Source organism: Ictidomys tridecemlineatus, chromosome 10, assembly GCF_052094955.1.
Source record: "Ictidomys tridecemlineatus isolate mIctTri1 chromosome 10, mIctTri1.hap1, whole genome shotgun sequence".
Lineage (NCBI taxonomy): Eukaryota > Metazoa > Chordata > Mammalia > Rodentia > Sciuridae > Ictidomys > Ictidomys tridecemlineatus.
In genome coordinates, this window is record NC_135486.1 from 139,278,233 (window position 1) to 139,292,706 (window position 14,474).

The 14,474-nt window shown below is 51.4% G+C and overlaps 1 protein-coding gene across 3 annotated transcripts in view; it reads left to right on the forward strand.

Moving 5' to 3' along the window:
- The window catches only part of Mgrn1 (mahogunin ring finger 1), a 45,248-nt gene that overhangs the window by 12,927 nt on the left and 17,847 nt on the right, over window positions 1-14,474 (forward strand). For all 3 annotated transcript variants that reach the window (XM_013359515.4, XM_005327139.4, XM_005327140.4), the window contains exons 2-5: window positions 6,610-6,728; window positions 9,438-9,526; window positions 10,039-10,185; window positions 12,950-13,067. In XM_013359515.4, the coding sequence (XP_013214969.1) occupies window positions 6,636-6,728; window positions 9,438-9,526; window positions 10,039-10,185; window positions 12,950-13,067 (447 nt within the window). In that variant the 5' untranslated portion in view covers window positions 6,610-6,635. The remainder of the gene's footprint in view (window positions 1-6,609; window positions 6,729-9,437; window positions 9,527-10,038; window positions 10,186-12,949; window positions 13,068-14,474) is intronic.

The window sequence follows — 14,474 nt, forward strand, 5'->3', positions numbered from 1 at the left end:
GACAGGTGGCTCTTGGGCCTTGGGGCCAGTATGTCCCAGCACCAAGATGCTCAGTGACCTTCCTCATCTGTTGTCTTGTGGCTGTTGAGGTGTCTCACATGAGTTTGGGTACAAATGCTCCTCAAGGGTCCAGACCAGGAATCTCTGAGCTGGTGCGTCCCAAGCTCAGGTCTCTGGTAAACTGGATATAATGAAAACTGGGTAGTGGAAGGTTAGGCATGGGGGGCTTGGGGTGACATCTGTGGCCATTTACCTTCTCACTGTCCAGGTCACCTAGTGCCTGTAAATAGGAACAGACTGCATCCTCAGGCAGGGAGGAGATGGACCATCTGAGCTTGAGTCCTAGAGTCCACAGGGTTGAGCCCCAGATCAAACTTCTGTGCTCAGTTTTCTGAGTGGGAAGCGGGGCTGCTGGAGAGCCCCAGCTCACACCCACCACAGCAGATGTGGGGAGCCAGTGCCTGTGGTCTTCGGCATCTGTCACATCTTCCTTATTTCTCACCCCCACCTCCTTTTCCTTTTTTCTCCCTCCCTCCTGGCAGCTCTGCCGCCGCCTCTTAGTCCTGAGGTGTGTGTGTGTGTGTGTGCACATGCAGACATACGTGCAGACATACGTGCAGACATGTTTAACACACTGGCACGTGCGTGTTTCTATTTATACCCATACATACATACAGATCCTTCCAGGAACTGCTACCAGTTTCCCCATGCACACATTCCTTCCTTAGAAATTCCTTTTTAAAAAAATGTGAGCAGTGATACATATGCACGATGGAATATTACTTAGTCATAAAGAAGAAAGAAATTATGGCATTTGCTGGTAAATGGATGAAACAGAGAATTATCATGTTAAGTGAAATAAGCCAATCCCAAAAAACAAATGGTCTAATGTTCTCTCTGATATGAAGATGCTGACTCACAATGAAAGGGGGAGGTTCACCAAATTGGAGGGGAGGAAGGGGCGGATGGGAACAGGAAAGACAGTAGAATGAATGGACATCACTTTCCTGTGTTCATTTATGAATACACCTTCAGTGTAACTCCATACCATGAACAACCAACCACAAGAGTGGGAAGTTATACTCCATGTATGTGTGATATGTCAAAATACATTCTACTGTCATAACTAAAAAGAACAAGTAAAAAAAAAAAGTGATCATACAAAAATATAAGCTGGGCACAGTGGTGCACTCCTGTAATCCCAACTACTTCAGTGGCCGAGGCAGGAGGATTGCAAGTTCAAGGGCAGCCTCAGCAATGTAGCAGAATCCTGCTCAAAAAGAGCTGGGGAAGCAGTTCAGTGGTCAAGTGCCTGCCTAATGTGTGTTGAGGTCCTGGTTCCACTCCCCAGTACTGAAAGATAAAAGCAACACAGAGAATAATGTAACAAATGCATAATTAACTTAATGCATAATTCACAGTTAACACTTTTTATATTTGTTTATCTACTTTCTTGGGGAAAAATAAAGGGATAGCAGTTCCCCAGAGCCCATCACGTCTCCCTGGCCCTGGCTGTGACCTTCCTTGCCTTCTTTCTGCATGCGTGGGTGTGCACCCATGAGCTCCAGGATGCTCTGTGACATGGGTCCCCTTCCTCCTTGTCTGTCAGCAGCTGCAGGCCTGTGCCGTCCCGTGTCAGCTCTGGATGCGTGCAGTCCTGGCTCAATCCCAGCTGGTGAGCAAGGTGGTCCCAGCCTGTGACGGCCCTTGCCACTGTGCACTTCCCTATTGACAAGGATGGGATGGGACTTTTTTTTTTTTTAATGCTTGAAAGTCTTATTGATTATACTGTGCATGTCTGCAACCTTGATGTGTACTTAAATTGTAATTAGAATCTGAAAAAATCAATAATACTCTGAGATAATTTAACTTATAGCTTCAGTGGCTGTTACAAATTCTCAACTGATTAACACAAATAGCTACCATTTTTACCAATAGCAAGCAAAAATGCCAAAATATGTTGACAGCGTATTTCTGAAGTGTTTGGGCTACTTCCCCCCATGGTTAATTCAGTTCATTCATGTTCTGACAGTTAAATATAACCTAGTTCTGGAACAGTACACATTTCAGCATCAATTCTAGCTCTTTCTGCTATATTCTGGGGATTGGATCCAGAGCCTTGCACTTGCTAAGGCAAGACTCTACCTCCAAGGTAAAAGGCCCAGCCTTTTTTGGTTTTCATTTTGAGACAGACTCTGTCCAGATTGTCCAGGCTGGCTTCCTCCTGCCTCAGCCTCCCAAGTACCTGGGATCACAGGCATGTACCACTGTGTCCCCTAGTACTATTTTTTTATGTAGAGAAACCTTGATCCCATAAACAAGTAAATGAGAATTAACAAGGTTTTGATAATCCATAGTATCTAATTCCAAGTTACTTGGCAAAAATTCTGATATAGACCTAGTATCAAAACAAGTTGAAAGCTGGGTGTGGTAGCACACCCTGTAATCCCAGCGACTTGGGAGGCTGAGGCAGGAGGATTGTGAGTTCAAACCCAGCTTCAGCAACTCAGTGAGACCCTGTCTCCAATAAAATTACAAAAAAGGTATGGGTATGTGGCTTGGTGGCTAAGCATCCCTGGGTTCAATCCCTGGTACCAAAAACAAACAAAAAAACCCAAAACAAATTGAAGGACCCTACAGCTCAGGAAATAATGCCAAGAGTTAAGAAATTCAATTACATCAAATTGAGAAGCTTCTGTACAGCAAAGGAAACATTAGGAATGTGAAGAGAGAACCCACAGAATGGGGGAAAAAAACTTTGGTAGGTACTTTTCTGTCAGAGGATTAATACATAGAATATTTAAAAAAAAAAACAAACTTTACCTTAAAAATTCAGATAACCCAGTTAATAAATGGGAGAATGAACTAGACACTTTTCAAAAGAAGAAATACAAATGGTCAACAAATACATGAAAAAAATGTTCAACATCCTTAGCAGTTAGGGAAATGTAAATCAAAACTACATTGAGGCGGGTTGCGGGTGCATGCCTGTAATCCCAGCAGCTCAGGAAGCTGAGGCAGGAGGATGGTGTCAGCAAAAGCAAGGCACTAAGCAAATCAGTGACACTGTCTCTAAAATACAAAATAGGGCTGGGGATGTGGCTCAGTGGTTGAGTGCCCCTGAGTTCAATCCCTGGTACCAAAAACCAAAATAACAACAACAAAAAAAACTACACTGAGATTTCATCTCACTCCATTCAGAATGGCAGTCATCAAAATTCAAACAATGAGGGGCCTGGCGTTGTGACTCAGTGGTGAAGTGCTTGCTTAGCATGTGTGAGGCACTGGGTTCGATTCTCTGCACCACATACAAATAAATATAAAGGTCCATCAACAATCAAAAAATATATTTTAAAAATGCAAACAATGATAAATGCTGGAGAGGATGTGGAGAAAAAGAAACACACTGTTGGTGGGACTGAAAATCAATACAACTACTATAGAAGTCAATATGGAAGCTCCTCAAAAGACTAGGCATGGAACTACCGTACGATCCAGCTATACCACTCCTCAGTTTTATCCTAAAGAATTGAGGTCATTGTATACTACAGTGATACACACATACCCATGTTTATAGCAGCACAATTCACAATAGCCAAACTGTGAAACCAGAGTAGATGTCTGTTAGCAGATGAATGGATAAAGAGAATGTGATATAGCCAGGCATGTAATCCCAGTGGCTCTGGAGGCTGAGCAAGGAGGGTTGCAGTTTCGAAGCCAGCCTCAACAATTTAGTGTGGTTGTAAGCAACCTAAGGAGATCCTGTCTCAAAAAATAAAAGGGCTGGGGATGTGGCTCAGTGGCTAACCTTGGTTTCAATCATGATACCAAAAAAAAAAAGGAGATACACATTCACACAAACATAATGCAGTTTCATTCAGCCGTAAAGAAAAAATGAAATTATGTCATTTGCAGGAAAATGGATGGAACTAGAGAGAGTCATGTGTTTTCACTCATGTGGAAGCTGGAGAGAAAAAAGGAAAAGATGGGCGTGGGGGCCGGAGATCTCATGAGAATCAAAGGGAGATTGAAAGAGGAAAGTGGGGCTGGGGCTCAGCGGTAGAGCACGCACCTAGCACGTGCGAGGCCCTGGGTTCAGTCCTCAGCACCACATAAAAATAAATAATTAAAGGTATTGTGTCTACTACAACTAAAAAAAAAAAAAAAGAAATTAAAAAAAAATAGGAAAGGGACCAGAGTTGGGGGGTGGTAAAGAGGGAGACGTGCTGGGGCATGATATTGGCCAAATTTCATGTGGCATGTGTGAATATGTAACAATGAATCCCATTGGTATGTGTGACTACAATGCACCAATAAAATCAGGTAGAAAACAAAAACAGTGAGGGTATACCAGCCAGCTCGAGATCAGGCCCTTCCCCTTCTGAATGCTTCTGTTGAGGTGTATGCTCACAGCATTAGGTCTACCTTTGTGTCTTGTACTTCAGGTGACCTCCATCCTTATCCTGGAAAGTGGTTCCAATTCTGTATTATTGTAACCACTGCCAACAATCTTCCTGTCCCAGGTCTCAGATCTTTTTTTGTCAGGATGGGGGGTACTGGGATTGAACTCGGGCACTAAATCACTAAGTCACATCCCTAGCCCTTTTTGGTATTTTATTTAGAGACAGGGTCTTGCTGAGTTTCTTAGCGCCTCACTGTTGCTGAAGCTGGGTTTGAACTCAAATCCGCATGCCTCAGCCTCCTGAGCTGCTGGAATTACAGGCTCAGGTCCAGATCTTTTAAAAATAGTTTGTTGGTTGCAAGTAACATGTTAGATGTAGACAACTCATAAAAAACACTTAAAGCAAACAAGAAGTAGTAATTGCCTATTGCATCTTGATCCAGAGATATGAGTTTGTAGCATTTGTTCTGCTGAAGAGCAGAAGGCCTAAAACTACCCTGACTTTGGAGCCCCTGGGGTATAGGCCATCAGAACATGTGGGGTGAGGCAGCAAGCGTGTGGAGGGAGGGTAGTAGCCAAGCGGATTCAGGGTACAGCCTGCAGACATACATTTATTTATTTATTTATTTATTTTGGATAATGGGGGTTCAACTCAGGGATATTTTACCACTGAGCCATCTCCCCAACCCTTTCTATTTTTTATTTTGAGACAGGGACTCACAAAATTGCATAGGGCCCTGCTGAATTGCTGAGACTGGCTTTGAATTTGAGGTCCTCCTGTCTCAGCTTCCTGAGCCACTGGGATTACAGGTGTGCACCACCATGCCAGACTGGAGGTCACAAACTGAAGAGGAATAGCCCAGGAAGGCCTTGCTGGAAAGGGTCTTTTTTCCCACATGGCTCATTGTGTGCTGACCTGTTTTGTGGAACACTGGGTGGTGGTCCACAAAATCCAGGGGTGGTGTTTGGTTAACCAAGCACCACTATTCTTTGTGTTGGGCTGCATTTGACTCAATTCCTGGTCTGTGTGGCCTAGGGCTGAGTTGAGGTTAGGCCCTTCCTGCGATTGCTGGGGAGGAGCTGTGGCCTCATCACTCAGGCCTGGCCAGCCTTTGTGGTCATGACTCCCATAACAGGCTGCAGTTCTCAGGAAGGGCACAGATCCCTCATGGTGCCCCTGGTTACTTGAGGGCCCCAGAATCTCCCTGGGGGCCCCAGGAAGGACCCATATGGGCTCCTGGATATAGAAGTCCCTGCTGCTCATGAGCCCAGGGATGCACTATCTGAGCATCCCCTGATTCAGAGGCCCCGAGGTCACCTGAACCCTCCTATTAGGTCCTCTGTCTGCAGCGTGGTGGGCAGAGTGGGCAGGCGTCGGGGCAGAAAGCTTGTAGAGTCACTCTCCTGGCTCTCCAACAGAGTTGGTAGCTCAGTTCTTTTTGGCGGATGGGTATCTGACACCTCCCAAGAGGAGCGTGCATTCGGCATCTGAGTGCTAGGGACGGGCAGGAACTGCTGCAGCCTCAGTCTTTGTGGAAAGCCGGCACGACTGAAGTGACCAGATCCATGTAGTTGTCAGCTGTGGTCATACTGAGGGGATGTCTTTGGGCCTCCTATTTTTGAGCTCTGCCTTGGTCTGAGGTCAGGGAACGTCTGTTTCCTGGGGCAGCTGTGACAGATGACCACTAAGAGTGGCTTGAAACAACAGCAGTGTTTGTGTGGTTCTGGAACCCAGAAGTCAGAAGTCAAGGCCTCAGTGGGGCTGTCCTCCCCCTGGAGGCCCTGTGTCCCTGGTAACTCCTGGGCTTCTGTCCCTTTAATCGCTGCCCTGTCGTCACATTTGTGTGCTTCTTTGTCCACACCTCTCCTTTCTCCTGGAGCAGACCAGGCACTGGACTGAGGGTCATCCCAACCTAGTTAGGACCTCATCCTCACTTGCTGCCAGGTCACACGCAAGGTAGGGTATTACCTGGGCGTGTCCTTGCCAGGTATACAGCTCTGTCCACTACAGAAGGAACCCATGTGGGAGTTTAGAATGGCTGGTGGGCCTGGAGTGGAGGGGCCAGAGGCTGGTGGGCAGCCTTGGAAGGAGCGAGGCTGGAGGATGGCTGTGGGCCAGGCGCACTGGCTTCCTCAGGATGGATCCTTCCTCAGGGCCGGGCTTCTTGAGCCTCATAACCTGCAACTCTGTTTCCTTTTTTAAACAGGAAACTACTTTGCTTCACACTTCTTCATGGGAGGTGAGAAATTTGACACCCCCCACCCTGAAGGCTACCTTTTTGGAGAGAACATGGATTTGAACTTCCTGGGCAGCCGCCCAGTCCAGGTAGATCCCAGTGGGACTGGCTCTTATGGTCATGGGGTGGGAGGCCCTGCTGTGAGGATGAGCAAGCACTGAGTCACCCCAAGTGGGCAGAGTTCCTGCGAGGCTACAGCTGAATGAAGTGGGGTGTGAGTGATGGGGTGCATCCCTACACTGCTTCAGGAGGTCAGCCAGCCAGGTGGGTCCCTGTGGGATGAGCAGCCATTATTGAACTGGTATTCAATAAGGGCACAGGTGTTCAGCAACCCCATTCCATAGAATAGCACGCAAGAGATAGATATAATCCCAAGAAGGGAATATGGCTTCTAGATATTTCTCACTAGTCAGCAGAGAAGTGCATGTACATAGCTATGCACACATGTGGCACCTGTTGTGTGCCTAGGGGCCTTTTGAGGCTGGGGGCAGAAGTCAGATCCTTCCCCTGTTCCCTAGTGTGGATGTGTTCCAGATCATAAAGAAGAGAACATTTGCCAGCACATGGTACACATCTGTAATCCTATTAGCTCAGGAGGTTGAGGCTGTTCAAGGCCAGCCTGAGCAACTTAGCAAGACCCAAGCAACTTAGTGAGATCTTGTCTCAAAATAAAAAATAAGGGCTGGGGATGTGGTTCTGTGGGTAAGTGCTCCTGAATTCAGTCTGAGTACAAAAAAAGAAGGAAAGGAGGGGAAGGAGGAGGAGGAGAAGAAGAAAAAACATTGGACCAAAGGGTGGTCAGAAGAGAGACTGATGGGTGTCTTGGTGGTAGAGCACTTGCCTAGCATGTGTGAGGCACTGGGTTTTATCCTCAGCATAAAAATAAATAAAAAAAATAAAGATATCATGTCCATACAACTAAAAAATATTAAAAAAAGAAAAAAAGAGAGAGTGTGTGACGGGAGGGGAGGGCCTGCTGCAGAGGCCATAGCTGAGCTGAGTTGTAATGGGTGGGACAGGGCCCCCTAGGAAGAGCAGGGTGGCAGGGGCACTGGAGTGGCCTAGACTGGACTCCTGACAGGCGGTGCATCTGGGAGTCCAGCAGGGCTCTGTAGGCTGACTTGGGCAGAGGAGGTGAATGGGTGTAGGTGTCCAGGGGCCAATGGCAAGGAGGGCAGGTAGATGTTGCAGCAAACCCTCAGGAAATGAGGGAAGGTCCTCCTGGGGCAAGAGAGGCATCCTGGTGTGTTGTGGAAATCTCTGAGGACAGAGGGTGGGGCCAAAGAAGGTGCAAGGAGCCGTTGGCTCACGTGGAAACTCTGGGAAAAGCTGCATTGGGGCAGCAGTTCCCAGGGTGTACAAGAAGGAGTCCTTGGGAGGTAGAGGGCTAACTGAGATAGTCAGGGCCGTGAGGCTGGGCAGGCCTGGGTGTGATGACTAGGAAGGAAATACCTGAGCCCAGGTTTTTGTCTGTTTGCTTGGTGTGGTTTGGTTATAGGGCCAAGAGTGGTGGCACATACCTATAACCCCAATGATTCGGGGGGCTGAGGCAGAAGGATCCCAAGTTCAAGGTCAGCCTGAGCAACTTAGCTAAGCAACTTAGGGAGACCCTGTTTCAAAATAAATAAATCTTTAAAAAGGACCAAGGATGTGGCTCAGTGGTTAAGTTGCCCCTGGGTTCAGTCCCCAGTATCAAAACAAAAAATGGTTTGCTTACTGGGTATTGAACCCAAGGGCAATTTACCACTGAGCTACATCCCCAGCCCTTTTTATGTTTTAAAAATTTTTTAAAAAATGTTTTGTTTTCACGGTTGTAGATGGACAGCATGCCTTTATTTTATTTGCTTATTTTTGTATGTTGTGCTAAGGATCGAACCCAGTTCCTCACACATGCTAGGTAAGCGCTCTGCCACTGAGCCCCAGCCCCAGCCTCCTTTTTTATTTTTTATATTGAGACAGGGTCTTGCTGAGTTGCTTAGGGCCTTGCTAAATTGCTGAGACTGGCCTTGAGCTTGCCCAGCTGCTGGGATTACAGGCGTGCATTACTGTGCCCAGCTGAGTCTGAGTTTTTAAATGTTGGAGAAGGGCCAGGCAAGACACTGAACCCTATCCCCCTAAGGCTGCTGCCTCCTGGGCAAGCCTGGGGCCTGGCGTGCATCCTCTAGACCAGGGCTCTCCAGACTGCTTTAGAAACACAGCATCTGGTTGATGTGAAACCTTGGTCATGGGATGCCTTGCAGGTGAAGGGCAGGGCCGAGTGCTGCCCTCCTACCTGTGGGCTCACGCAGGCCTCCTGCAGATGTGTTTTAACTTTACTTTTTTGAGACTACTGTGGATGCTCCCTCAGTTGTGAAAGTAGCACGGAGTGGTGTGTGCCTCTGTGTTTCCCCAGGGCAGTGTCATGCCTGCGGTTCCAGCTCCACCGGCCTGACATGCACCCATGTCTGTGCTCAGGTGTCGTGGTGGGGGTCTGCTACCTTCTTCATGTCCTGCAGGAGTGAAGCCTGAGAGCCCAGCCTTGGTGGCCTCCCCTGGGGATCCATCTGGCCAGGTCGAGTTGCTGAAGGTCTTTCCTGAGTACCGAGGTCACTTGGGGCAGTGCCAGGCTTAGTCTGAGTGCTGGTTGTGTGACTGTGGTTTCCTTCAGGGTAAACAAGAGTGACAAAAGTGACAAGCTAGGGTCTGGCACAGCCCTTCAGAGACCAGAGCCCAGGAGCCTGTTGGAGCCTGGACTCCTGCTCCTGTCCTGTGCCCTTCCCAGGGACTCACCTGGGATTACTGTGGGTTTTCTCTCCTAGTTCCCCTACGTCACTCCCGCCCCCCATGAGCCGGTGAAGACGCTGAGGAGCCTGGTGAACATACGCAAAGACTCCCTCCGGCTTGTGAGGTAAGCTGTCGTCCTGCCTGCTGCCTGGCATCCTAGGCCTGTGGCTTGGGAAGAGGAGGGTGCTGGGTGGGCCAGGTTCCATCCTCTATGTGGAGTGAGGGGGCACAAACAAGAGTTTGTAGGAACTTGATCCTTTAAGTCAGCCGCCTGCACCCCGCCCCCCGTCTCTTGGGGACCAGGGGCAGTGTCTGGAGACACCTGAGGCTGAGTGCCACTGGCATCTGATGGGTGGCGATCAGGGAGGCTGCTCAGTTTCCACCTTGTGCAGGGCACCCCACAGTCAATTGTTAACCAGCTCCAGACGATGCAGGTCCAGACGCTGCTTGAGGTCCCAAGGTATCTGGGCTGTCTGTAGCCAAGAGATGGTCCCTGTTTCCGGGGCAGGAAGAAAGGGAAGTAGAACCTGGTTGTTGGGTCCCAGCATTCCGCTGGGGGTGGCCTCCACAAGTGCAGCAGGAGCAGACATGTCTAAGCAGCTGACCCTGCATTCCCTCCCTCTGCCCCTTGGGTAGGTACAAAGACGACGCGGACAGCCCCGCTGAGGATGGTGAGAAGCCCCGAGTGCTGTACAGCCTGGAGTTCACCTTTGACGCCGACGCCCGAGTGGCCATCACCATCTACTGCCAGGCCGTGGAGGAGTTCCTGAATGGCATGGCAGTGTGAGTCCCTGGGTGCAGCCGACCCACATGGCCTCGTCTCTTACTGACCACAGGGGGATCTGTGGGCGTCCCCTGTGCTCTCAGCACTTGGTTATGTTTTGCTTCCTTCCTTCCTTTGGTGAGGCCTTAGGCAGGCTCCACCCCTGCGCTGCACCTCAGACCTGTTTTGGTACATGGAGGTTACTAATGAGTGTAGGACACAACCTCTCTGCCTCCTGGAGTGGGAATAAAAGTCCAGACTCTGGTCAGGCTTGGTATTTCTGGTGACCAGCTGCCTCCAAGAGCCCACCCAGAGTCACCTCCTTAGAACAAAGACTCTCTGTCACCCAGCAGGTTCCAAGGGAGGGAGAGCTCCAAGCTGGGAACCTGGGCAGAGACCAGATACATAGACATATATATATTTTTGGTACCAGGGATTGAACCCAGGAGAGCTTAATGACTGAGCCACATCCCCAGCACTTTTTATTTTTTGAGACAGGGTCTCCCTAAGTTGCTGAGGCTGGCCACTTGCCATCTTCCTGCCTCAGCCTCCCCAGCTGTTGGGATTATAGGTGTGCACTACTGCACTGGTCCAAATATATATTTTTTATCGTGTCACAATGACAAATTTGAACTTTTGGGGATTTTTTTTTTTTTAAAAGTAAGAGTTCTGCTGGTCCCAGGGGTTTGCAACCTGCAACTTAACTACAGCTGTGGCAGAGTGGCCCCAGCGTGCAAGGCCACCCTGGGCCTTAGTGACCTTATGGACAGGCAGAAACATGCTGACACCTCAGGGAAGACCCGTTGAGGCCAGGTTTGGATTGGGCACAGGGTGGGGTCTCAGACCTTGGCCTTGAGGCTCACTCTGGGAATGAGGGTGGCTGAGCTGCTCCCTTAAGTCTAGGGTCCCCCATGCACTATCCCTCATGCCCACGGGTGCTGTAAGCAGCCCGTCGTGCGCTCAGCAGGGAGTGCTTGATCAGGCAAGGATTTGGACACCCTTCTTTCCCCCAGGGACTTGGGGCCTGGGCTCTGGGCAGCCAGCAGTCTCCCTGGGCAGCTTTCCAGGGGAAAGAGGTGCCTTGTTCCAGACCGTTCACCTTGAGGCTCCACTTTGACCCCAAACACTTGGTTCCTCTTCTAGTGACTCCTAGTGATGCCTGAGTACATACTTATCATCGGCAGGGGATTTGGAGGTGCAGGAGTGTCTGGATGGCAGTGCCAGCTCCCTCTCCTCTCCTCACACCCCATGAGGCATGGGGCACGCATGGTGACCTGCTGCAACCAGAGAGCCAGCAGGATGTTCGGGGCCCTGGTGCCTCCTGTGTGATACACTCTAGTGGCTGGGAGATTGTGGCTCCTGAGTTGTCCTTGGGCTTAGCCACCACAGCAGAGGAGCCAGAGTCTGGGGAGTACCCAGGGCTGCCAAGGACAGATGGGCCTGGTGTGGTAAGTGGTAGGTCTCCCCACACTCCCCAGCCCTCCCAGCTCTGTGCTGTCACATTCTGTGGATGTGCTTGAGGAGAGGGTCCTGCTGCCATCACAAGAGCTGGGAAAGCCAAGGATGACCACCCAGGCGTGACTGGTGTGGCCCACACAGCTGCCCTGAGCCCTGTCCTTGGGGACCAGGTGGCAGCAGAAGTGCCCAGTCCCCCTTGCTGAGACCTGGCACAAGGCCTGCTTCCCCTCCTGGAGCGCTGGCTGAGTGGCGCCAGAACCAGATCCCCAGGACCAGGCTGGGCACATAGACCTGCCATCCAGAAAGCTCTGTCCCAAATAGCAGGACAGGTGCCCTCTTGCGCCTTCCCTGGCCCCTTCCCTCTTCTTGACAAGGAGACCCGAGACTCAGATAGAGGGGTGGGTCCAGGGTCCCACAGTCCAAAGAGAAAGCCCAGGTCCACCTGAACAGTGTTCTGGGCCAGTCCCTCCACTGCATCCCAGGTGGGCCTCCGGTGGAGTTCTCTCCCTTGCTGGCTCTGGTGGCAAGGTCAGGCCCTATCCCAGTCTCCCAGGCCCTCAAGAGTGTCCTTTGCCTCAGAGACCCAGGGAACCCCCCCGGGGCAGCGAGCATGGGCACGGGTGGAGAGAGGAGCCGAGGAGAGGGAGACACCGGTCTATCAGGATTGGAAGTGCATGTGCCCTGGGACCCAGACATGCTCTCCTGGGAGACTGCCCTGGGAACGGACTCTGTGGGGCTGAGACTTGTGCAGGAAGGTGGTACTTGAAGCAGAGCTGGGAGGAGTAGCAAGATAGTGGAGACCACCTGGTGTCCCCAGGGCCTCCGAGCCACTTGGAGTAAAACCGCGGCAAAACTTTAGGCTGGTTCAGGGAACCTGGCGCCTTCAGTGTGATGGTGGTGGAGTGTAGGTGGACATTTAGGGGAGATCTGCACCCAGCATGCACCTGAGTGTGTGACTTCAGAGCCACACACTGGCAGCTTCTGGGTGGAGGGCGGGGTGCTGGGCGGGGAGGAGCGCTGCAATCCTTGTTCATTCAGGAAACTGGAGAAACCAAAACCCAGTGGCCAGGTGTCCCATGTCTGGGAAAGTGGCAGAGGTCTCAGGCAAGGTGGGCTCTGGAAGAGGCTGTCACCAGGTGTGACTAGACAGAGCTGCACAGTGAGCAGAGTGAGGCCGGGGAGCCTCGGGAGGGGCAGGGGCCGCCTGGCCAGGTGGGCTGCCTCCTGCCCACCAGAGGAAAAGTGGGCAGCCCCTGTGTGCTGTCAGGGAGGGAAGGCAGCCTGGCGCCCCTGGCTCCTTGGTAGCCTGCTCTCTCTGCTACCCAGGTACAGCCCCAAGAGCCCTCTTCTGCAGTCCGAGACCGTCCATTACAAAAGAGGCGTGAGCCAACACTTCTCTCTGCCTTCCTTCAAGATCGACTTCTCCGAGTGGAAGGATGATGAGGTAATACTCCCACGGAGACCCACCCTTCCCCTCACTTCTCCCACACCTCGGTGGGCGCTGAGCACTGGGAATGGCTGCTGGGCCATCTGTGGAACTCGCCCGGGGACCTCGGGGTATCTCGGTGTGGCCGAGGTCTACAACCTGGGGGAGCGGGGGCCAAGCCGAGAGCAGCAGTTGAGGAGGTTCCCTTGCTGGACTTCGGGGAGGCACAAAGATGGTGCCCCCTGCATAGTCCTGGAACAGTGGATCTGTTGACACTGGCTGGCATCCCTTCCACCTGGGTTTGTTTCTAAATCGTGCTGTGAACATCCTCCCCTGTCCGCACTGACTGTCTCCTCTAGGGTCTTTGTGGGTAGTAGCTCTGGTGGCTTCCCTGCTGGTGTTCCTGCCCCACCCCTTTGGGCTTCCTCCTCACCCTTTGCCTTATTTCCTGGTGACCATCTGGCCTGGGGATTGCTGACACCCTTGTCTGAGGGCTTCTGTGGGGTGGGACCTTGAGGCCCCCGCCAGGGCTGCTTGAGCCTGAGAACTGCAACCTGACTCCTGCTAGTGGCCACTGTCTGGCTCTGTTCTCCCTGGGTGGCCACTTTCCCTAAGAAAGACCCCTTGTCCTTAAAATTAAATGTATCAGACTTGGTGCAGATGGTGCAGTGTCTGGTCTCAGGATTTGGGTGTGTCTTCAAGGTGACCCCCAGCTGTGTGCCAAGCTTGGGGCAGTGGGAGTTTCTGGGGGGACAGTGTGGCCTGTCTCCCTGTGAGGAGCCTGTGGTGGCATGCACAGAGTGCCTGAAAGCTCCAGTTGGCCAGCAGGAGGCGGGAAGAGGGTCAAGGTGATCTCTTGGGCTCCCCCACGGTTGGATCTCACCTGGACACCAGCACTGCGTGGCTGTGCGCACTTAGGTTACAGAGACAAAAGTTGCATGGAGGCTCCTCGGAGCACGAGGGGCCCCTCAGCCCCAGGTGCTGGTACTCGACTGGACTCCAGCCCAGGGGTGAGCACAGGGCCTTGTCCACAAAACCCTGTTCTTCTTTCTGGCTCCATCACCTTAACAAACAGCTGCTGACCTTTGAACTCCCCTCTCCTGGGCTTAATCACAGCCTGTAAGGGCCTTGCTATGGGGCAGCTCTGGTACAGTAGCTCTTGTGCACTGAAGTAGGCTCCCCATGGGGCCTCCTCTCACGGTTCGTTACCCCAGAGCAAGGCAGGAGCCCAGGAAGGAGGGTCCCTTGGACTCCGAGCCCAGTTTCCCAGGAGCTACTGGCCTGGCTGGGCCTGTGTGTGTGACCATGTCCACTCCTGGACTATGTCCACTCCTGGCCTGCAGTTTTCAGATATGCAGTTGTTTCTACTATCCCCTGTCCAGCCTCTTCCTGCGCCATCCTCTTTGGCCACCTGCCACTCCTTTT